Genomic DNA, 22590 nt, shown 5'->3' on the forward strand with positions numbered 1-22590 from the left:
TTATTGACTAATGATAAATCTTTTTCACTTTGTTAATATTTTGTTTTTGATGAATTACAGCGAATCAATGAATCAGGTATTTTCATAAAATGAAAATAAATCAAATACATTTACTATGAATACATTCATCGAGATCATTTTCACAATACGGGGTTTAGTGTGTAAAGTTTTCAGGAACACAATGATTTATTTCTTGGTTTGTTATTATTCTCATTCTTGAAAGGATATCCAAAGTACAGCGAGAAGCAATGGTACCTAATATTGAGCCTTGTGGCACTCCGGTGGATGCTCAGGTAGTGCGCTAGCTATCCAGTCGACAGTCTACGACGTATTGGTTCCCGTCCTTTCACGGCAACAACAACCAAAAAGTATTCCAAAAGAATGTGTGTCTCATTTTCTTCTGTTTTATTACAAACAAAGAAAAAAATAAACAGATGTGTTATTTCTAAATACTTTCATTGCCAGCCAACATTTGATAGGCATAGTGACAAAAAGATTTTTAAAAAAAAAAGAAAGGATAAAGCAATGTGATTTTTTTTTTTTTAGGGGGGGGCAACTCTCTCACCCGGAAACAAGAAATGAAATACATGTTTTTTCTTTTACTCACGTTGTTCATTCCTATGTGTAAATAAGTCCCTTTTTGGTTGTTGTACTAGTCTTCAACAAATCTAATTAGTTTGACTTGCGTATAGCTTTGTGGCTAGCATATTACAGTGGATATAAAAAGTCTACACACCCCTGTTTCAATGCCAGGTTTTGTGATATAAAAAAGTCCATTTAAGAGAAAACCAAAACATTGTTTTGCCAGGGGGACTCAAACGAAATGTGCTTGCTTGCTTGCTTGCTTGCTCGAGTGTTCACCAATCCCATTCCATGTTTTGTTAAAGCAGGCAGCTCGCACCTGCCTGCTGCCGTTTCAACACCAAATCAACTTCAGATGTTTTAATAGCTTTAAAGTCATCCGCAAATCTAAAATGGAAGCATGAAAAATGAAATTTTACTACGATCTTCATGATGGAAGAAAAAGACGTGTGCGTATGAGTGTGAGGGGGGGGGGGGCATGGGCTGGAGAACTCCAAGTGTGTGTGTGTGTGTGTGTGTATGTATGTATATAAATGATATGTATATGTGTGTGTGTGTGTGTGTGTGTGTTAAGGCCAGACTAAAAAGAAGTAAATAGTATACAAGAATCAAGTCGTGCCATCATCAGTCTTTCTTTCTTTTCTTTTTTTTTCAATTGAAATACTGAGAATATAATGTGTTTTGCAGAATGTCTAACAAGAATAAAGTCTTGTGAGAATGAAGACATTGGAGAAGAAAGTATTTGGGAGGGACAAAATCGGATTCTTTTGGGTAAAAAAGTTGGGATCAAACTGAAGAAAAAAGAGCTTTTGGAGAAAACAATTGATCTTACGAGAATCAAGTTGTGTTCATTTCATGAGAATAAAGTTGTATTTCTTGAAAATGTCATTTGAAGAGAATGAAGTCAGATTTTTTGTGAAACATTAAGAAAAGAGGAATATTCATTTTCTCAAGCATCAAACTCATAATCTTGCCAAAATGACTCATATTTTTGGAACGAGAACATGAAACTTTGATCAATCAACTATGTTTGGGGATAAGTTATCCTTTACTTTGGAAAAAGTCAAAACTGGTCATTCTCATGTTGCATTTAAAAAAAAAAAAAAAAATTGTCTGCTCGACCAGAGTCAGTCAAACAATGACTTCATTCTCAATAAAATATTGGTACTCTTCAGTGTAGCTTGAATACGTTGCGTGCGTGCGTGCGTGTCAACCCAGTCTAGTCGTCAATGCAGATGATCTCACCACCGCGTTGCTCCCGTCGCAGGTCTCCTTCCCGTTCCTTCTTGACAGGCAAGGACAAAGACAAGGACAAGGGGGGTCCGTTGAGCACTGCAAGGCGGCCAGAAAAAAAAGACAAGCGATGGAGTGCTCAGCAGTGAAACAGATGCACCACATTCAATAGTGCCCTAGCATAGAGCCTTGTGGCACTCCAAAAGTAAGGCTCATTTGACACAAACGTGCTCAGCCGGCCGGGGGCCAGTTTAAGAGCCCCTTTTCCAAACAAAAGCCAGGAATAGACGACGGCTGCGCTCGCGCCGCCGCTCAAATGTCATAACAGCACTTCCAGATCAGCCCTGCGATAAAGGGGGGGGGGGGGGGACTAACTCCGTTTGTTGCCAGCGCGGGGCCAGCGGAGGGAACGGAAAAAGAGAAGGGAGAGTATCACATGAGAAGCAAAACAAACGGAGGCCAGGAGAATCGCACAGCACGCACCGCTCATCCACCAGAGGGCGTGTGCGAAAATCTCCAGCCCCCAAAACGGCCACCTTTAGGCCCAAGACAGCTTGGACGGAGGCTCGTGAGGACAAACGCGACGTAGAGGATCAGACGGGTGGATAGCCCAGGCAAAAGTCACCAGAGCATTTATCAAAAGGGGGTTCGGGGGGGGGGGGCTTGTTTTGAAATAATACAGACCCGTTGAACTCGGTCGGGATTGTTCTGCAGCGTCTCGGCACCGTAGCGGATGAAGCGAGACGGCTCGAACAGATCATAAAAAACACCGTCTGCTATTCGAGCAAGCAAAACGCTGCCATCTTGGCAGCCGCGCCAAAGCCTTCTATTCTGGACCAGGCGTGCGTGCGTGCAACAGCAGAGTCGCTCAGGCAGGCCTTTCAGAAATCCACACATTCTCCATCCAAATCAGAGCTTGGAAATGATTTGCGCAGGCGTCTGAGCGCCACTTTGACACACATCCATGACACGGCAACAGCAACAGCACAATTCTTTGGGCCTTTGCTCGCCACCAATCCCACATGAGGAAATCTGCTTCTTTAGTGGCTAAAAAAAGGGAGAAGAAAAAAAAAGAAGCCAGACGCTAAATGTTGCTGCTGGGAATGCAGCACGGACTGCGCTCCAAATAGAATCCAGCAAGCGGCCCCAACTTGCGATCCAAAATGGACGTGGATATTGGCACGTGGCAATTTGCCGAGTTGCTCGTTTGTCCTTGCACTATGGAAAGGCACGCGAGCAAAATGGAAAGGCGTTTGATGGCCAATGCTATGCAACACGGAGAAAAAAAGAGGCAGAAGAGGACGCACAGCTTCCTTTTAATGAAGCCTTGAAGCAAAAGCATCCGCGCCACCAAAATGAAATCGGAGCCAGATAATCGAGTCTCGTGTTCACGGAGCTCCCCTAACCCTTCCCGGATCACTTTGGTCACCGTCGCAGATACCGCGAGGTCTTTGCCAGAATCTGTGTGGGCTCCAGACAGAACTCCAGCGAGCGTGTCCAGATGGAAGACTGCGCAGGAATGAGGGAGGATCGGGTCAAAGCGAGGAGAAAGGCTCTTTGAGTCTGCCGGTGGATGAAGAATTGATCCTCGGGGAACTCTTTTTTTTCCAAAAGTGTGTTTGTCTGGGGGGGGCGGGGGGGGTAAAAACCTGAGGAAATCAGGAATTTATATGCAGCTCTGAATTCCTGACAACCTGCCACCGGATTAACCTTCAGTCTTCTCGGAGTAGTTCCCCCCCTCCCCCCATGCAAGTCGTCTCTCTCTGCTTGGGTATTCCACAAGGCACAGTCCCGGCCGGCGGCTGGCACAGTCCTGGCTTTGGGCGCTCAGGGTTTTTTGGGGCGACCGTTGCGCGGCAGGTTCTCCACCGTGTTACTGAGGCGATACTTGACGATGATGCTGTGCACCGTGGACTTGGGCATGCGCAGCTCCAGGCCGATGGCCCCCTCCGACTTGCCGTCCTTCCACAGGTCCACCACCCGCTGGCGCTGCACCACATCGTGCTCCTTGGTCTTCTGGCACGCGCCGGTGCCGGCCGGCCCCCAAGCAGCTTCTGTGGGGGCAGACAAGCGGCAGACTGTAGCCGAGGCTTGCGGAGGGAGGGAGGGAGGGAGGGAGGGAGGGAGGGAGGAAGGAAGGAAGGAAGGAAGGAAGGAAGGAAGGAAGGAAGGAAGGAAGGAAGGAAGGAAGGAAGGAAGGAAGGAAGGGGGGAGCACCGCGACGGGACACTCGAGTGGTCCCCGCGAGGAGGATTTAATCGGTGGGCTACTGGGGTGGGGCAATGGTCTGGTGGACCCACATGCTCTCTCCCAGGTGAGGAAGGCCTGACAGGTTTGGAGCCTCACGAGATGTGGGATGGCTGGCGAGCACCATGGGAGCCTCGGCATTTGCCTTTCATGCACATAGGAATGTCTGGGAGGACAGGCAGTGCTATTCCAGGGTGGCCAACTCTTTGGATTTGTTGTTTTTAACTCTTGTCCAGCAGCCAGCTGCTTTGCTTTGCTTTGCTTTGCGTTGCTTTGCTTTTTGTTGCTTTTCTCCCTCGCCACGCCAATCAGGGCGAGGGCGGCGACGCGGCCTGGTACGGGCTCGGAGGGGCAACTGGCAGCTATTTCCGTGGTCACGCATTTACGCCAGCAGAGCGCATCTGCGCTGCGGTTGGCGTCCCTCTCAAAATACCTCCTGCGTGTTTTCTTGGCGCACCGCCCGGGGGATAATGACATTTTCGCCCAGGCGTCGTGCAATGCCTTTGACAGATGTTTCGCTCTCTCGCTCTCCAATTACACGGAGTCGACTTGAGCCGTTGTGGCAAGAGCATCTTTTTGCACTTTTCTCTGCCGCATCTGGGCAGCACGTTGGCCGGCCGGCCGGCCAGCCAGCCAGCCAGCCAGCCAGCCAGCCAGCCAGCCAGCCAGCCAGCCAGCCAGCCAGCCAGCCAGCCAGCCAGCCAGCCAGCCGCAGAGCGCGTCTGGCTAGCACATGACCCGCTCAACAGCAATTGACAAGCAGCGGCGGCGTCGGGAGGGACGTCGCGGCCAAAACGCAACGTGCACATTCCTGAGTGGCAAAATGAGTCGTCATTTGGTTCAAAGAGCCTCGACATCCACGCTCAAGTCCAGATTGGGTGGCCATGTGATGAACCCGCTAGAAGGATGGAATTCCTCAGATGAAGTCTTGAAATTGTTGAAATAGAAGCAGCTTTTTGCCCGCATCACCAGCACAAGGCCGCCGACGGACGGTGGAGTCGCTAATGGAGTCCAGAACAGCGTGCTCATATCGTGGTGGTGGTGGTGTTTTTTGTTTGGCTCTTTTCAATTCACTTGACTTTTTCCAGCCGGTTTGTTCGTTTCCATAAAAATGGCCGAAATGGAGTCATCGGTAAAGTTCTGCTCAACGGCCGTACAGTCTAATGAATAGCTCGTTTACGGAACAAAACTGAAGGACATTTTGACTGCAATTCTTCCTCTTTGCCTTTTTTTGGACTGTGCCGTTTGTTCTCCATTGCGATCCGACACAAGCTATTGGGTTGGGTCAGATGTGGCAGAAAATCATCAAGGGGTGCCCGCATACATCCGGATGGGGACCCTCGCCAAAAGTGACAAATGATTCGTGTTTGAAAAAAGAAATGGCTCCCAAATGCAGCATGTAAATATGCTGACAAAGATTCATCTTGACTTTCCAGCGAATAACAAGTTTGGCACATGGCCAAAAGCTATTTTTTTGCCCTTCATTGATTTTCTTCTCCTTTCAAAGAGACTCACTGACCTGATATGAAGGACCCGGGCGGCATCTGACTGTAGTTGGCCCCGCCCGTCGGCCCCGGAGCATAGGGGGCGCCGTAGTGCTGAGGGGTGGCGTAGGGTCCGGGAGGGACAGGCTGGAGCCAGGGAAAGAAAAGGGACGAGTTCAGTCAGGCAAGACGGCATCGACCGACCGAGACGGAAGGATGGGGGCGGCGAGAAGAACATTGTCAAGTGCTTCAAGATGGCGAGGGAGGAGAATGTGCTGACGTAACACTCGTGGCGCGAAAGAGCGAGCGCAGGTTGCCGGGCTGTGCGTTTTGACTGGCCAAGCGCGGCGCCATCATTCTTCATGTTTGCGTGGCGAAGGGGCTGACCGCGTGCGTCTCCGTGCCCTTGCCGGCCAGCCGGCTGAGGATGCTCCTCTCCGACATTTGCAGGCGCGCGGCGATGGGCGCCACTCGGGACAGCGTGGCCGGCAGCCGGGTCACGTCGGCCTTCATGTCGCTCAGCAGCTCCTCCAGCTGGTTGAGCACTGCCAGCACAACAACACCAGCGCCTTGGACTTTGGCGTGCCTTTTCCAAACGTTCCCGACGACAGATCTCACGCCACGGACCTTTGCGCAGGACGGCGTGGGCCGGCTTGCTGCCCGCCAGCGACTCCTCGCTGAGGTGCTGGTGCGCCTCGGCCAGGCACTCCACCTCGGCGAAGCGCGCGTTGAGCGCCATGGCCGGGTGGCTGGGCTCCTGCGTCATGTTCAGGTAGGCCGCCCGCCGCAGCTGCTCCTCGATGACCAGCGCCTGCTCCAGCAGCTGAAAGAAGGAAGGAAGGAGGGAGGGAGGGAGGGAGGGAGGGAGGGAGGGAGGGAGGGAGCAGGAATGAATGGCAGCGTTGATGCTAACTTGCTACAATTTGGGAGAATTATACAATCCTATTTTCAAGGTCCTTGGCAAACCTTTGGAGAAGAAAAAAAGAGAAGAAATAAAAGCGGGGTGAATGAATGTGTAAGACAAGAAACAATATCACATTTGCAGATTGACCCCAGCGCAGCAGTATCGAGGAAGCTAGCAAGCTCCGTCCGGTCCCTCGACAGCACATGGAGCGAGCGCCAAGGTTGCAGAATCATCAAGAACGCTGCCATTTATTGACTCGACACCATTTTGTTTGCAAGTGATGCAAGAGATTGCGTAAATGAGGATGTGGGACCACACGCCAGGCCGCAAGCAAACAGGATGAGGAACGCTGCGGTCAGCAGCACCAGTGTGTCAGCTGACGGAGAGAGCTTATTTCAAACGGTGTTTTGGCCACAATTAGATTTACCTTGAAGCGGCGAGCCAGGAACTTGTTCTTCATTTCCAGGAAGTTGCCTTTGTTGGCCTGCGACTTAAAGGGCTCGTTGACGACGGCGAACGGCGGATCGTTTTGGATGTCCTGCCACCGAGCGTAGCCGTGGCTGGAGCCCGGGTCAAGGACAAAACTTTCCAAAAATGGAGATTTAGGAAACCTCGCCTAACCCTAACCCTAACCCTAACCCTAACCTCACCATCATAGTGATAACCCTAACCCAACACGCAGTCAAAGTGAAAGGTAGAAGCTGTGCTAGCACAATTGGCAATTGGATTCTTGAAGAAGTCAGCACGGCGGGCGTCATCAAACGAGATTTATGCCGTTGATACGCAGACCCGACTCGCTAAACACTGAGGACGACGTGTTCTTAATGTTTTGGTTTGCTGTCAAAAACAAGCGCTAAAGCGGGGGGGCTGGCCGCTTTCCTGCGTCGCCAAGGATACACGACGATTCCTGCCAGGAGCCAGAAATCGTGGCGGCGGTGCCAGATATCGCTCATCTTTCCCGAGGAGATAGCGGCCCGCTCTTCGTTCTGCCAAAGAGTGTGCAACTCTGTGGGGGACACACACACACACACACACACACACACACACACACACACACACACACACACACACACAAAGTTCCAAGTTGATATATGGTTATTTATCCAAGTCCAACCATGGACCGCGTCCTACCTCCCTTTCTACTGAACTTTCCTTCCTTAATAATAATAACAACAACAACAACAACCTGAGAGGTAGAACTCGGCGTGGACAGCTGTAACTGAGCATTTCTGGAAGTAGGGTCAATTTGGAGCCCCATTTGATTTTCCGTTTCTATAAATAATCCAGGCAGGGACAGAGATTCATTTCTATCCAGTACACACCTCAGAAAGATATACCATATTTTCCGGACTACGCGTGGCAGTTTATTGTCATAGTTTGGCCGGGGGGGTGCGACTTATACTCAGGAGCGACTTATTTGTGAAATGATTAACATCTATCTTTTCATATGTTATTTTCACACTGAACCGCAAGAGGGCGCTCTAGGCCTGTGGAATAATTGCAACTGTCAATGAGTCTGAATCCATTCACCGACTTCCGGAGTCAGCAGCGCAGTGACACCGAAGACGAAGATTTCATTGGATTTAATGATTTGGAGTGACACAGATGGTTTGATAAACTTATTTATGCTATAGTTATTTGAATAAAATGTTACGCCGGACACATTCTTAGTTCCTTGCTTATGTGTTTATGTAATGCTAGCAATGCTAACGTAATGGTAACTCAGCATATCATAGCGTTCAGCCTGTTGTTGCCTATTCTATTTTCATTTGAAAGTGCCACTTGTACTCCGGTGCAACTTAGATATGTGGTTTTCTCCTTCATTACGCATTTTATGGCTGGTGCGACTTATACTCTGGAGTGACTTGTCGTCCGGAAATTACGGTACATGGGAAACGAATCCAATATGAAATGAGAATATCGACCGAAAAAAAAGTCATTTCAAAATCCTTCACCCCGACTACCTACTGTACCTTCTTCACTCGGTTCATATAATATACTCCGTACCTACGTAGGTTATTTGAAATGAGAGTTGCATCATAGCGTACTGACCAGTAAAGCCGCCGTCAGCAATGTTAAACATGAAGCGAGGTCGCTCCGCAGGCAGCTTAGCCAGCTCCGCCTTCACCTCTCGCACTTCTTTGCCAGCAGCAGCGGCGGCGGCGGCAGGATCCTTTTCGCTTTGCATCTCCTCTGTTGACAACAAGAAAGGTCAGGTTAAGGCGCAGGACGGAAAAAGACGGCTCAGCTGAGCCGAGGCGAGGCGAGCCCCGGGCTGAGCCCCGAGCCGAGCCGAGTCGAGCGCTGCACCTTTCTTGGTTTGGGCGGGCTCCTGGGCCGCTTCCGGCTTGGCCGTGTCTTTTTGCCGCTCCTCATCCACCTTTTGGCCATCTAAGAGACCCACGCAGAGCTTTACCCCAAAGTTCGATATGTGACTAGATCCATCAAATACAAGGAGGTGAATTATGATTGGGGGAGGGGGGGGGTACCCGTTTTGCCACCTTGCACCTTCCCGTCATGCTCGGTTGTTGAAACGCTCTTGTCTGGCCAATTCCTCTCCTGCGGCAAGGCGCCGCTCGCTTGCTCGTTCTCCTCCTCTTCTTTCTCCTCCGTACATGAACGCTTGTCCTCTGTTTTGGGACTGGGGGGACCCACGCTTTGCACTGCGCAAAGCTGAAACCACAAAGGACCACATTTGATTTGAACAACTAAGCTCAAGTTTTGGAAAAAACTACTTCAATGTGAAATCCAGCTGAAGTGAAATCAAAAGAAAACATGCGCAGGTTGAGCATTTTCTTTTGAGAAGTACCGAGATTCAATAGCTTCATTCAAATATGCCTGAAAAAAGGGCAACAGCATTGGAACAAATAGCAGATGTCCATTGGGCCACCGGCCGGCACTTCCAACGCAAACCTTGCATTACCAGCAAAGTGCGATGGAGAGGACATTTCTTGGCCTTCCCACCTCTTCCCCTTCATCCTGGTCCTTCTCGCCGCCGCCGCCGCCGTCGTCCTTGTCTGTCGGCACGGGCGTCGCTGTTGACGACAAAAGGTCACGAGTTGGCCACTCGCTCGCACAACTTTGCCATTTTTCCCCACCGACCTGGCTTGGAGGCGCACGGCGTGTTGCCGTAGCTGGCGTCGGGGGTGGCTGTTTCGGCGCCGCCGGGGGACGACGCCCTGGAGGGGGGTCTGTCCGGTCTGACGTCGGGCTTGAGCTCCGGAAGACTCCAGCGCCCGTTGATGTGCTCAAATTCCTGAATCTGGGGGGCCCAAAGGTCAAGCGGCTACTTGCCGGCTTCATTGGAAGAGCTGCTGCTAAATGCCATTAGCAGCAAAACAAAATAGATATACCGTATTTTCCGGACTATAAGTGGCAGGTTTTTTTTCCCCATAGTTTGGCCGGCGGTGCGACTTATACTCGGGAGCGACTTATGTGTGAAATGACAAACACGTATCATTTCACGTTACTTTCACACTGAACCGCAAGAAGGCCCTCGAGGCCTATGGAATAATTGCAACTGACGATGAGTCTGACGTAAGCCACGTAGAAGAAAAAGCACTGCGTCTTCGACTTTCAGGGTTAGGGGAGTTGTTTATAAGTGCCACAGAGAATGAAGATTTCGTCGGATTTCACGTTTTGGAGTGACGTCGATAAACTTGTTAGCATGTTATTTGTGCTGTAGTTATCTTAATATGTTACGTCAGGCACATTCTCAGTTCCTCGTTTAGCAATGCTAACGTTACGCTAACGTACTGCTAGCTTAGCATACAGCCTGTTGTTGCCTGTTGTATTTCTATTTGAAATTGCCTGTCAAGAGGACATGTCTGTTCTTGGTGTTGGACTTTCCCCCCAAACTGCGACTCATCTAGGTTGTTCTTCCTCCTTATTGTGCATTTTACGGCTGGTGCGACTTGTACTCCGGAGCGACTTATAGTCTGGAAAATACGATACTGGCAGAAGAGAAAAGAGCGCCACCTTCTTCTTGACGAGCGACATGACGCCGATGCGCGTGAGGACCGGCTGTCGAGACAGGCCTTCCCTGGGGACGCCGTCGGCGAACGTCTCGGCCCCGTCGGCCACCGGCTCGCACAAATGACGCATGAAGAGCGACACGTACGCCCTGGCCGCCCGCCCGGACGGACAGATGGACGGACAGAGCGTCGTTCAATCACTCGAAGGCCTCTTTGGCTTTCGTTCACGATGCTTACTTGAATTCCTTCTCGCTCTTGCCTCGGAGGTCTCTGACCAGCCACTGAGAGGAGAAGGCGTCCTGAGACGGCATCCCCCAGCGCATCACCGCGTTGACAAAAGCCTTCCGCTGGCGTGTGTTGAAGCCCAGAACCTGGCAAACAAAAACAAAAACGCTCGCTGCCATCTTTGGACATTTGCAAGAAAGCGGGCTTCGGGCGGGCGGGCGGACGGACCTCCAAGTTGCCGCCCACTCTGGCCAGAAGAGGAGGGAGCGGTTTGTCCTTCTCGTTCCTCAACTGGCGGCGGGATTGTCTCCGGCCTGCAGGGAAGCAACGGGTTAAGAAACGAGAAAAAAAAAAAAAAAAGGCACGGTTTCAATCTCGTATCGCATGCTCGCCTTTCGCGAAAACATTGAGCTTCTTGGCGAGGTAAGGAAAGGAGAGCGAGTGAGTGAGTGAGTGAGTGAGTGAGCTTTTCTCCCCCTTCCTTGCACTCAGAGATGGCCGTCTGGATTTGTGTGTTTTGGCAAAGGGCTTTGCGCGAGCGTGCCAGGCAACTGGATCCGCTAAATCAAAATTTGCTTTTTTATTTGCGGGGGGAGGGGCTGCTGCAAATCATTTGCAGCCCAATTCAATACGCTGATTGAATGAAATCAGATGATATTCAAACTGTGTGTTTCCTAACGATAATGTAAAAACCCATTAAAACCAAATGACCCCCTCAACACACACGCACGCAAAATAGGAGCAATTTCCACACCAGACAGATACTTTCTATCACTGCTAGCGCTTTCGAGGCTTTGACGCCATCTTGTGAAATCTTTGAGAATTATACATACACATTTTTTAAAAATACAACAAATGCAAATAGTTTGGAGTGAATGACATGTTTAACAAATAGCTAGCGATAGTAAGCACAGGGGAAAGAAGTATCTGAGCTAGCTTACACGGTTTTCACGGGACGTAGCTTTAGTTTAGCTCAACAGAGTAGCTTGCAGCGTAGCTTGCAGCGTAGCTTGCAGCGTAGCTCGCGCCAATCTTAATCAAATGCTACTTTCCTTGAGCCTGATTGATGTAACTTTGCACCAAATGGACCAACTTTTGACAAGACATGGTTTGGTGGGATTTCCAGATTTAATTCTCTTTTGTTGTTTTCTTTACGGTGCTCGGAGTGTGTGAAAGCCGCACATCTAGTTTCCAGTGGCCTGTCTATGATAGCTTTGTTAGCATGAAGCTAGCACACCTGAGTTGTATGGGTTGGACGGAAGGAAGGAAGGAAGGAAGGAAGGAAGGAAGGAAGGAAGGAAGGAAGGAAGGAAGGAAGGAAGGAAGGATGGATGGATGGATGGATGGATGGATGGATGGATGGATGGATGGATGGATGGATGGATGGATGGATGGATGGATGGATGGATGGATGGATGGATGGATGGATGGATGGATGGAAGGAAGGAAGGAAGGAAGGAAGGAAGGAAGGAAGGAAGGAAGGAAGGAAGGAAGGATGGATGGATGGATGGATGGAAGCTTTTGAAGCTCTAACGTTTGGAACTGACCTTCGGGACGGTCGTCAAAGTCCTCGTCCTCCTCCTCGGAGCCCACGGAATACTCGGACTGGTTGTCGGAAATGTCAGCGTGCCACTCTGGAAGGACAAATGTGTTTGGCCGCAGACAACTCCTTGTTTTGCTCTTCCTTATCTTACCCTGATCTTCCTGCGCGGCGTCGTTGTAGTTGACGGGCTTGCGGTTGCGCTTGCCTTTGCCCAGTTTGCTGGCCAGGTCCTCCTGCTGCTGCTCGTAGTGGTGGCGCAACAGCTTCTCCCAGTAGTCCGGATCTACGTTCTCCTCCTGCTTGATGATCTCTCGCTCCATCTCGTCCATCTGGAGTAGCAAATGTCGGTGAGGAAAAGAAGAAAACCAAAACAAACGCAGCACGTCGGGTCACTTTGATTTTTGATTTAGATTTTGTTTTCATTGCTTGTTCTGAAAATCCTTTGTTTACTTTTTACACGTTTCAAAGTTAGCCGGTTTCCGATTTTTCTTTCATACGAGGAATCTGTCAGGAAAAACAAAGGCAACGGAAGACGCCGTTTCGAAACGTTGCAGTTAGGACATACGAACAAGAAATACGGAAACCAACTAGAATTTTTTTTTTTTCCACTTCATTTTGCGGCCGTACCAAAACGAGGAGATGATCGCAACTCCTCGAGTCATTTTAGTTGTTCTTTGCGGATGATCAAGAAGGTGCCAAAAAAAGTATCGGTGCCATCGATGTGTGTACGCTCTTCTGTGGTTTGTGCTCAAATATTTGGTGCTAGAAGCTAGCTAGCTTGCAGATGTTTCTTCGCGGATTAAAGCGGCGCCCGTCAATATATTTATTCAGCTCCCGTGAGAAATGCGAGCGGGAGTTATCGCCCCAGTTATCTGCGGCGGCACTATTTCGCTTCTCTCGGCTCATTATTTCACTGCTTTTTTGGCGGGATGAATGTAGCAGAGCTGCCAATTTTTTTTCCCCCCCTTTTCCCAGCAAGTGTCCAAAAAAGGTAACGCTGGAAGTGAAATCCAGGCAAGAAAAAAAAAAAAAAAAAGCAAGCCCATGTTGCTCAACGTTCTCGGCCCGGCCTCTTACCTTGTCCTCCTCTCGGACCATGTAGCGGGCCACTTTGAAGGAGCTCAGGTACTCGTTCATGTTGTGGACGTCCGGGTCGTCGGTGGCGTCCTGGCTTCGGTCCAGCAGCCTCTCGATGGCAACGCTGTCGTAGTGGATCACGTTGCCCTCGTCTTCAACTTTATCCCCCGACGAGCTCTTCATACCTGTCGGGGACCGGAGAAACAGAAGCACCCATTTCAGTCTTGTAATATTTCCCCCCTATTTTTTGCAGTCATGCAACTGTTTCTGTAAATAAAATGTAATTTATGTCATATTGTTTTATTACCCCCAAAAAAAAACGTAATTTATGTCATATTGTTTTATTGCTCCCCCAAAAAAAACTAAATTATGTCATGCTGTTTTATTGCTCCCCAAAAAATCGGATTGACTTCAAGTGGTATTGTGACTTTTTTTTTATGCCCCAAAACTTCTTCTAAACTTGCAACTTGATTTTCTAGATAAGAAGAGCACGACTTCTTGGTATTAAAATGGTGACTTTTCCGTGACAAAAATAAGACTTCATTCTACAACAGTGATTTTTAAAATACAACTGAGTGGTGACTGCTTTTTCTCTCTCCAATAATAATAATAATAATAACAATATCATAGAATCAATAGCATGGGAACGTTTTCTTCAGAAACAATAAAAAAAAAAGACAATTTCCTTTTTCCTAGAAAGCCGTAAAATTCTCTTAAACATTGTAACTATTTCTGGCAATCGCTCCCTCACTCGCTCACCTTCTCCCTTGTCTTTGAAGAGCTCCTCGGTTCCAAACTTGAGGATGTCGTCCAGTTCCTGCTTGGTCATGGAGCCGGCTTTGGAGCCCAGGCCGGGCCGGACCACCAGATGGGTCAGCATCATCTTCCTCTTGGCCACCTGCGTGATGCGCTCCTCCACGCTGCCTCGCGTCACAAAGCGGTAGATCATCACCTTGTTGGCCTGCCCGATGCGGTGAGCCCGACTGAAGGCCTGAAGGGCAAAAATGAGAAAGACAACAATGCTTTTGGCCGGCCATCACGGACCCTAACACCAAACCCCCCCCCCCCCCCCCCCCCCCCCCCCCACAACCTGAATGTCATTGTGGGGGTTCCAGTCCGAGTCAAAGATGACGACGGTGTCGGCCGTGGCCAAGTTGATGCCCAGGCCTCCGGCTCGGGTGGAGAGCAGGAAGCAAAACTGACAAGCGCCGGGAGCTGCACAGTACCATTAAGGAAAAAGACATTTGGAGCAGAAAAAGGAGAGTGTATTTTGGGAATGGAAAAGGGGACTTTTTTTTGTTCCCTTCCATATTCTGCAGACGCAATATTAGAAAAAATAATAAAAAAATGGCTGAAATAAAATCCAAAATAAAAATATACCAAATGAAATCAATCAATCAAAATAATGATCATGATCAAGATGAATAAATAAATAAATATCCCAAAATAAAATCCAACAGACTTGTTGCTTATTGTATGCTAAACTTGACAAGATGGAGATATTTTGGAATGTCATTTACCTTTGTCCAGCAAAATCCAATCCAATCTGGCAAAAAAGTTCTTCACTCCTCCTTTTGGACTCACCATTGAAGCGGTCAATGGCTTCCTGCCTGAGCGCCCCGGTGATGCCGCCGTCGATCCTCTCGTACTTGTAGCCTTCGTAATCCAGGAAGTCCTCCAGCAAGTCCAGCATTTTGGTCATCTGCAAAGAGCAGAGTCAGCAAACAGGCCCAACGGACCGAGGCCCAACGGGCCCACCTGCGAGAAGACCAGCACTCGGTGTCCCTGCTCCTTCAGCTTGCGCAGCATCTTCTGCAACAGCGTCAGTTTCCCGGAAGCCTTGGCGAGCGCCGAGCCCTCGTAAGCGCCGCTGGCCGTTTTCTGGGCCTCCTGCAACCAAAGGAACGAGCGAGCGAGCGACACTGTAGCACGTTGCCAGAGGTGCGGCGGCCGCTCGACGGAAGCTGAGGACTTTGCCCACCATGGAGGCCACGGGGAAGAGGTAGGGATGGTTGCAGCACTTCTTCAGGTCCATCATGACGTTGAGCAGGGAGACCTGGTTCCCTCCGCCTTTTGAGTTCAGAGCCTCAAAGTTCTTGGTTAGAATCAGCTTGTAGTACTTTCTGGGTTTGAAGACAACGAGAAGGGATTCGCTTTTCTTATTTTTCAAGAAAAACAAGCAATGGATGAGAGTGGGATTTTGCTACTTCTGCATGGGGCTGAGCTCCACTCGCACAATCAGCTCGGTCTTGGCGGGCATGTTCTTGAAGACGTCGGCCTTGAGCCGCCGCAGCATGTGAGGCCCCAGCAGGTCGTGCAGTTTCTTGATCTGGTCCTCCTTGGAGATGTCGGCAAACTCCTCCAGGAAGCCTTCCAGGTTGCTGCGCGGCGGCGGCGGCGGGGACGCACGCGCCCAATGACGTGGTGAGCAAATTTCGATTTGGAGAAAATGCAACCTACTTGAAGCGGTTGGGTGTGAGGAAATTGAGCAGGTGGAAAAGCTCCTCCAGGTTGTTCTGGAGCGGCGTTCCCGTCAGCAGCAGCTTGTGGTCAATCTTGTAGTCGTTCAGGCGCCGGAAAAACTGCCACAATATCAGGTTGGACTTTCATGTCACAATTTTGCAACTTGACTTTGCTAATCACATTGATTTCACAAACATATGGCTTTGTACTTGCTTGGTTTTTTTTTGGACGCCATCCCCTTGGCTGTGCTTGTCCGCAGGCCAAAACAATCAAAGAATGACAACCAGGAAGGCGCAACAAATTCCAACGCTTTCATTTGTTTTCGTTCATTTGTTTTCATTAGGAGCAAAGTAGCGCTATGCCGCCACCTTGTGGCCTACACTGGCAATTATTTGGCTTTTTGGCCCAGCATCTCTTGGCTTTCGTTTGGTTTTCTCTCTCAAAAGAATGCTGCAGCTTTTTAAATGAATCACCTTGGACTGATTATTTTTCAGACGGTGAGCCTCGTCCACCACCAGGCAGGCCCAGTCGATGGACTTGAGCGCCGTCTGGTCGATGGTCACTAGCTCGTAGGAGGTCAGCAGCACGTGGAACTTGATCGGCGTCTCTCTCTGGAGCAAAAAAAAAAAACATGGTCATCATCTCGTCCCGCGCGCGGGCGGGCGGGCGGGCGGGCGGTTGGCGTCGCCTCTCGTTGCCTTCATCTTGAAGGCCTTCTTGCCGCCGCCTTTCATCATCAGCGAGTCGTCAAAGGAGAACTCGTTTTCCCGGATGATGGCTCGGCTGTCCTTGTCGCCCGTGTAGGTGACCACGTAGAAGTCGGGCGCCCACATCTCAAACTCGCGCTCCCAATTGATGATGGTGGAGAGCGGGGCGCTGACCAGGAACGGACCCTTGGTGTGACCCTGCAATGTAGCCAAACGCACACAAAATGCTCACCAAAATCAAACAAATGCACTTTTTCCTGGACAAAAGACTATTGTGTTATTGTCATTCTTGTTGTAACTTGGGGAAAAAAAATCTCTTCATGTTGCAGCTTTTCAAGCTCATTTTGAACATCTGACAAAAAGGATTTGCTTTAGAAATGGGCAACGACCATTTTTTTGCTCGAAAAAAACAACTTGATTTTTGAAAAACGTGTCCATTTCTTTTAATATTGAGGGTTTTTTGTTTTTTCCTGGCCTTGATACAAAACACAGAGGCCGCTAGAAAAGACCAAAAAAAAAGGCATTAGCGGCCAGCGGCGGCTACCTCTTTGAAGAGCGAATAGAGGAAGACGATGGTCTGGATGGTCTTGCCCAGACCCATCTCGTCGGCCAGGATGGTATCGGTGCCCTGAGCCCAGGAAAAGCGAAGCCAGTTCAGACCCTCCATCTGGTAGAGATGCAGCGTGCCGCCCGTCGACGTCACAAAGTCGGGCTGCTCCTCGTATTTGATCGTCGGCTGCGGGAAGATGGGAAGGAAGGAAGGTTGGTTTTTTTTCTTTTCTGTCTTCTTTTTTTTAAAACAGAAAGGAGACGTGCCACGCCACGCGAGCGAGCGAGCTCACGTCGGTGACGGGCCAAGCGGGCGAAGGCGGGTCCGGGCCCTCTTGACTCTTGCTCCTCATCCTGCGAGGTCGCTGGGGGTCTCGCTCGGTGACGGCGTCCCTGCGTAAAGGTGGGGTGAGCCGGGCGGCGCACGAGGCCCAAAGCGCTCTCCGAGGTGGTACCTGTGTCTCCAGTAGTTGGCTTTGTAGACGGCAAAGTCGGGGATGTCCGTGGCGTCTTGCTCCCAGGTGCACTGGTCGTAGGTCAGGTCTCTCCACTTGACCAGGTAGTGGTACGCGCCCTTTTTGTCCAGACTGCCACGCATTTGAAAATGTTAGCCAATGCACGTGCGGGCGCCAATGTTCCATGACTCGCTGCTTACCTGTGGTTGATGATGCGATGGATCAGCAGCCACTCGGGCTTGATGCCGTATTTGTAGAACTTGTCTTCCATGACGGCGTACTCGGGGTCCTTGGAGCGCCGCTTGTCGCCGTTGGCCGCCCCGCTCTCGTCCTCGCCGCCGTAGTCCAAAGCGGGCGGCTCGTCCATGTCCGTCTTCCTCTGGTAGTTTCGGTACATCACCGAGTGGAAGATCTCCAACTGGAGGGGTCGGGCGGGTCAGAGCGTATTTTGCCTTTCAAAGAGCCGAACGTTTGGTCTCCACCTGCAGCTCAGTGATCCAGGCGCAGTGCCAGTAGGACCGTCCGACCAGCTTGACCAAGAACTCCCGCTCGGCTCGGCCCTTTGCCAGTAGCGGCTGGTCGTGCGCTGCGTCCGGCGCCGCGGGGACCGCAGGCGGGGGCTCCCCCCACCGCCAGTGGAGGATCTTTTGCACGCGTCCTTTGACGGGTGGGCACTAAAGGCGGAACGCAACCGGGGAATGAAGGAAAAGTGGCCATGCTGACCAGACCGCAAACAAAGAACACACAGTAGGCCGGGCCGTCCGTCCCTCCCAGACAGACAGACAGACAGACAGAGCAAGAAAGGAAGCGACTGACCGTGCATCGCGGACACAACCACTGTCCGTTGGGGATGTCGGGCAGCGGCGGGTTCAGGCAGCGGACGTGGTAGGAGGAGGTGCAGGTGTCGCAGCACAGCAGCTCGCCTCCGTCTTTACACACCCGGCAGAACTCCATGTGCTCGTCGTGCTGGTGGTGGTGGTGGTGGTCCTCCGCCCCCGCCCCCGACGTGCTCTTCTCCTCCACGTCCTCCTCCGCGTCCTCAAAGTCTTCGTATTTGGCCTCCCACTGGATGCCTTCTTTTTCCTGGAAGGAGACGCAAGCAGACAAGCATTGGCAGCAAAGCCTCGCCATCGTATCGGGCCCCGGGCGCGGCCCGCGTTCCTTCGGGACGGGCGCTGTGGCGTATGTTCTCGGCCGTGCCTTGGCCGGATACCTCGAGAAGACGCCGCTTTGTTATTTTTGCCCTCAACGGGCCCGGTCGGAAGAGGCGGCGGCGGCGGCGGCACTCACGCAGTGAGGGCAGCTCCACCTGCCCTCGGGAGCCTTCTCCAGCTCGGGCTCTAAGCACACCAGGTGGTAGGCTCGCGGGCAGGTGTCGCACAGGATGATCTCGCCGCCTTGCTGGCACACCTCGCAGTAGTCCTGGTGGTCCGTCTCGTAACCGTCGGCGTCTTCCTCACCTGAGAGCGCGAGGCCAGCTGTGAACGGGGGCGCGCCCGAGTCGGACTGGGCGCCGCTTACTTTTCTTCTTCTTCTTGGCCGGCCGCCCGCGCTTGCTCTTTTTCAGGCGTCCGGAGCCGTCCGAGCCGTGGACGTGTTGGCGCTCCGACTCTTCTTCGTCCGGCTCGTCGCTCTGACGGAGACGGACGGGCGAGGGCACCGGCGAGCGTCGCCGGCCACCCGGGACCGACCGGCCCGCCCCCGCGCGCTTACTCACCGAGCAGCTCCTCTTCCTCTTGGCACACGCCGGCGAAAGTTTGAGCCCAACGGGCGCCATCTTTTTGGCCTTAGTTTTTTTCCTGTCGGGGACTCGAGGACTTTTGCTGCGCTTCTTGTAGCCCGGCCCTGCGCGAGCAAAACTCAAAGTAGGTCACATTTCAGCCAGATCGACTTGACAACGAGAAGGGAGAAGAGGTCTACCCAGACTGACCTTTGCCTTCTTTGGTCTTAGCCTTGCGGACAGGCGGTGGCAGTGGCGGCGAGACGGCGGCGGCGGCGGTGGAGACCTGCTCGGCGGCGGCTGCTGCGGCGGCCACGGCGGCCACGGCGGCGTTGCCTTTGAAGGGGTTGTTGAAACTGAACTCCCGCCATTTGGCCCCCAGGACAGTCATCATCTTGGACATGGGAATCTTGGGGTTCTTCTTGGCGATCATGGGCCTGGCAGGAGGGGAAGAAGGAAGAAGACATCGAATCTGGCCGGGCCGGGCCGGGCCGGCGTTTTTACCTCATAAACTGACTGAAGGCCTTGTAGTTGGTGAGCTGCCTGTAGTCCTCCTCGCTGAAGGCGTGATCCACGTCCTCCAGGCCCCACTCCTCGGCCAGCCGGGCGGAGGTCTTCTGCTCGGCGGGCTGCCGGGGAGCATCCGGCCGGCGCTCAGATGAGAGACGGGAAGCGACGACAACGTGCACGGATGATTGGACTTTACCCGGGCGGTCTCCTCTTGAGCGCTGCCTCGGTCCTCGTCATTGCTTTTCTTCCTCTTGCTTTTCTTCTCCTTCTTTTCTTGGTGCTTCTTCCTCCTCCTCTTCCTCCTCCTTTTCTCGCCAGAGCCGCTGGCGCCGCTGTCCGAGCGGTCGCCCGAGTCCTGGTCCGGCGGCGAGTCCCGCTCTACATGGCTGTCCTGAGCAGACGCGATAGAAGGGTGAGGAGCGAGCGGCCCAGCCCAGCTGACCAGATTGAGAACGGTGGAGCGAGAGGCGCCGCCACCTACGAGCTTCTTGGCGCCGTCGCCCTCTTTTTCCAGCCTGGCGCCGTTGCCCTCTTTCCCCTTCTTCTTGCCATCCTTCTTTCTCTTTGGACGTCCTTTCTTTCGACACGGGACCTCCCTGTCAGACGTGTCCGCTTCTTCCTCTAGAGAAAAAGAGGATGGTTTAAAGGGATGTAGAATCTTGGCTCTGCTTCAAGCACAGCACAGCAACAAACATCTTGAACGGGCATCAGAGGGACCTGCGCGTGCTCTGCACGGCGCGGTCGCTGTTTAATGTCACCTCCATGAGACTTTTTCAAGGGTACCTTCCAAACCTTCTCTACGTCTTCCCGTGCACAGGTAGCAGAACAGGCCTGACGTTTTTGCTTTGGAGCACCAGAAGAAAAGTCACATAAGCACGGTGAGAACACACGAGGTCCACTCAAGAAGTTTGGAGCCGATATTTAAACGCTGGAGCGCAAGCGGCCCGACAGTTGCAGTTGGTAAAAGTGGGACTCGGTGCTCTGGTCGGTTGACACCCGGACAGAAACGGGAGATACGAAAATGATTCCTAAAGGGATCATCGAATGTGATCAGCCTAGATTGAGTCTACGTTCACTCCTTCCAGCTCCCCGGCGAGCCGTGTGGGAACGCCGCCAACGGCGCGCCGAGAGCCGGCCGCCGGGCGACTCGAACTCGGGGACTCGTAGGCCCCGCCGGTGGAGCGGCGCGGCGCGGCGCGACGCGACGGATTGGGGGCGGGGGCTTCAACTCCGGCAGCCGTGGAGGTCGCGGGACGGTTAAGGACTGCGCTGCGGGAGCTCTTTTTATTTATCAGTCTGGCGCGGAGGCGGAGCCCCCCCAGTCGGTCGAATGAATCTTAGTTGTTGAACCTTATAAAGGCGCCATGAACACATGTTTTGCTTCCACCCTCAGAAACTTCCTCAGAGTGAAATAAACATACTTGGAAGTCACCCGTGAAGCAGCAGCGGTCGCGTTAGGAGAGACATTCGTGCGCGGGTTTAACCCGACCGACTGCGTTTGAACGCATCGCGAGAAATGTCCCGGAACGCTGTCATTCCTGTGACACGCGTGTCACGGAGTGGGTGGGTGGGCTGCCTGCCTGCCTGACTGCCTGCCTGACTGCCTGCCTGCCTGGCTGGTTGGTTGGTTGGGGTGAGCAAGATGACACTTTGGCCGTGGACACAAACTTGCCGAGCAGACCGAGCGTGTTTCGTGCGCATCCCAGTGCTTGAAATCGTCCTTCCTTGCTTCCTTCCTTGCTTGGTTCCTTGCTTGGTTCCTTGCTTCCTCCCTCCCTCCCCGAGCTGGAGACGTGCATGATTTTTCAACGCAGCCGTGGCGTGACTTGTAAAACGTCCCTTACGGGCGCCCTGACGTACCTGGGCTGGCTGCAGTTTGCCGAAGCGCCGCCGGCGAGTTGATGTCGCTTCTCGCGTCTAATAAGTCTCCGCTGCCGTCGTCGCCGCCGCCGCCGCCGTCTTCTTCTTCGTCAAAATCTCCTCCCTCGGAATGAAGCGCCGTGCTCTCGTCTTCCTCAAAGGCCCGCGGTGGATAGGACATGATAGTCCTCTCATCGGGATCCCGTCCTTGTGCGCAAAACAACAACAACAAAAAAAGACCAACTAAAAAAAAACAAAAAATGTATCGTGCTGTTTATTTAATATTCAAATCGAGGGGGGGGGGGGGATTTTACACTAGGCAGAAAGCAACAAAGATGGCCGCCCTCTTATATTTATTTTTTAACTACCCCCCTACACACACACCCCCAATAAGAAAAAAAATCCCCTTACATAAAAATGGCTGACATTATTATTTCAGCCCCCCTCCCCTTCACCCCGTGCGCCCCCTCCCGTCTTAAAAAGCTCCACATTGTAACAGGAAAGAAGGGGGGGGGGGCGCATGCGATTTACATTATTACTTGTTTGTGTGTGTCCCCCCCTCCCGTATTGAGAATGTGTGCCCCCCCTTATGCCCAGACTTGTGGTGTCACTTTCTGCATTGCAGAGCAAATCTATCAAGCATGGCCCATACCAATGGATAAAAAAAAAAGAAAAGCTTTTTCTGTGTGTGTTGGGAAGGGAATGAGAGGGAGGAAAACTGCGCGCGCGTGTGTGGGGGGGGGTCTGCCGCAGCCATGCCCAGAATTACATCAGATTGTATTGCTTAAACATTAAATGCTTGTGGTGAGAGTGGAAATCAGTGAGTGAAGATGAGATGGCGTATGGGTAATTTCCTAACAATTACTTGGGAACAGAAAATGAAGATAATATCAATTAAAAAAAAAAGGCGAAAGCCATTTTATTCTTTTACATCTTGCAATATATTCAGGAGCTTTTTCTAATGAGGTGATGAAATGCTAACATGCGGCATGCTAACCAAAGTAAAACATTTTTAAAGCAAATTATGTGAGCAAAGAAGGAAGGAAGGGATGAAGGC

At 51.6% G+C, this 22590-nt stretch overlaps 1 protein-coding gene across 7 annotated transcripts; it reads right to left on the reverse strand.

Moving 5' to 3' along the window:
* Positions 1–531: 531 nt before the first annotated feature.
* chd3 (chromodomain helicase DNA binding protein 3) lies at positions 532–21883 on the reverse strand. Of its 7 annotated transcripts, none has more exons than XM_037260678.1 (40): positions 21534–21881; positions 20155–20294; positions 19870–20064; positions 19668–19792; positions 19374–19600; positions 19161–19288; positions 18965–19076; positions 18734–18903; positions 18260–18526; positions 17926–18117; positions 17644–17861; positions 17444–17575; positions 17282–17381; positions 16984–17175; positions 16431–16637; positions 16206–16343; positions 15730–15851; positions 15477–15650; positions 15251–15392; positions 15028–15159; positions 14854–14971; positions 14360–14484; positions 14029–14260; positions 13270–13454; positions 12344–12521; positions 12197–12283; positions 10878–10963; positions 10662–10795; positions 10429–10573; positions 9553–9712; positions 9415–9485; positions 8940–9123; positions 8761–8841; positions 8503–8643; positions 7348–7456; positions 6878–7010; positions 6174–6369; positions 5935–6091; positions 5582–5705; positions 532–1914 (listed from the first exon to the last, which is right to left on the reverse strand). In XM_037260678.1, the coding sequence occupies exons 1-40, from the start codon at positions 21712–21714 to the stop codon at positions 1792–1794; spliced, it is 6063 nt and encodes a 2020-aa protein (XP_037116573.1). In that variant the 5' UTR covers positions 21715–21881; the 3' UTR covers positions 532–1791. The 7 variants fall into 7 exon arrangements, 5 of the variants coding, with proteins under 5 accessions (XP_037116573.1, XP_037116574.1, XP_037116571.1 ...); XM_037260679.1 differs by having other exon boundaries at positions 5582–5699; positions 5934–6091; XM_037260676.1 differs by lacking the exon at positions 532–1914 and adding an exon at positions 3113–3869 and having other exon boundaries at positions 8952–9123; positions 21534–21882.
* Positions 21884–22590: the final 707 nt, after the last annotated feature.

The sequence above is a fragment of the Syngnathus acus genome, chromosome 10 (assembly GCF_901709675.1).
Source record: "Syngnathus acus chromosome 10, fSynAcu1.2, whole genome shotgun sequence".
NCBI classification, from domain to species: domain Eukaryota; kingdom Metazoa; phylum Chordata; class Actinopteri; order Syngnathiformes; family Syngnathidae; genus Syngnathus; species Syngnathus acus.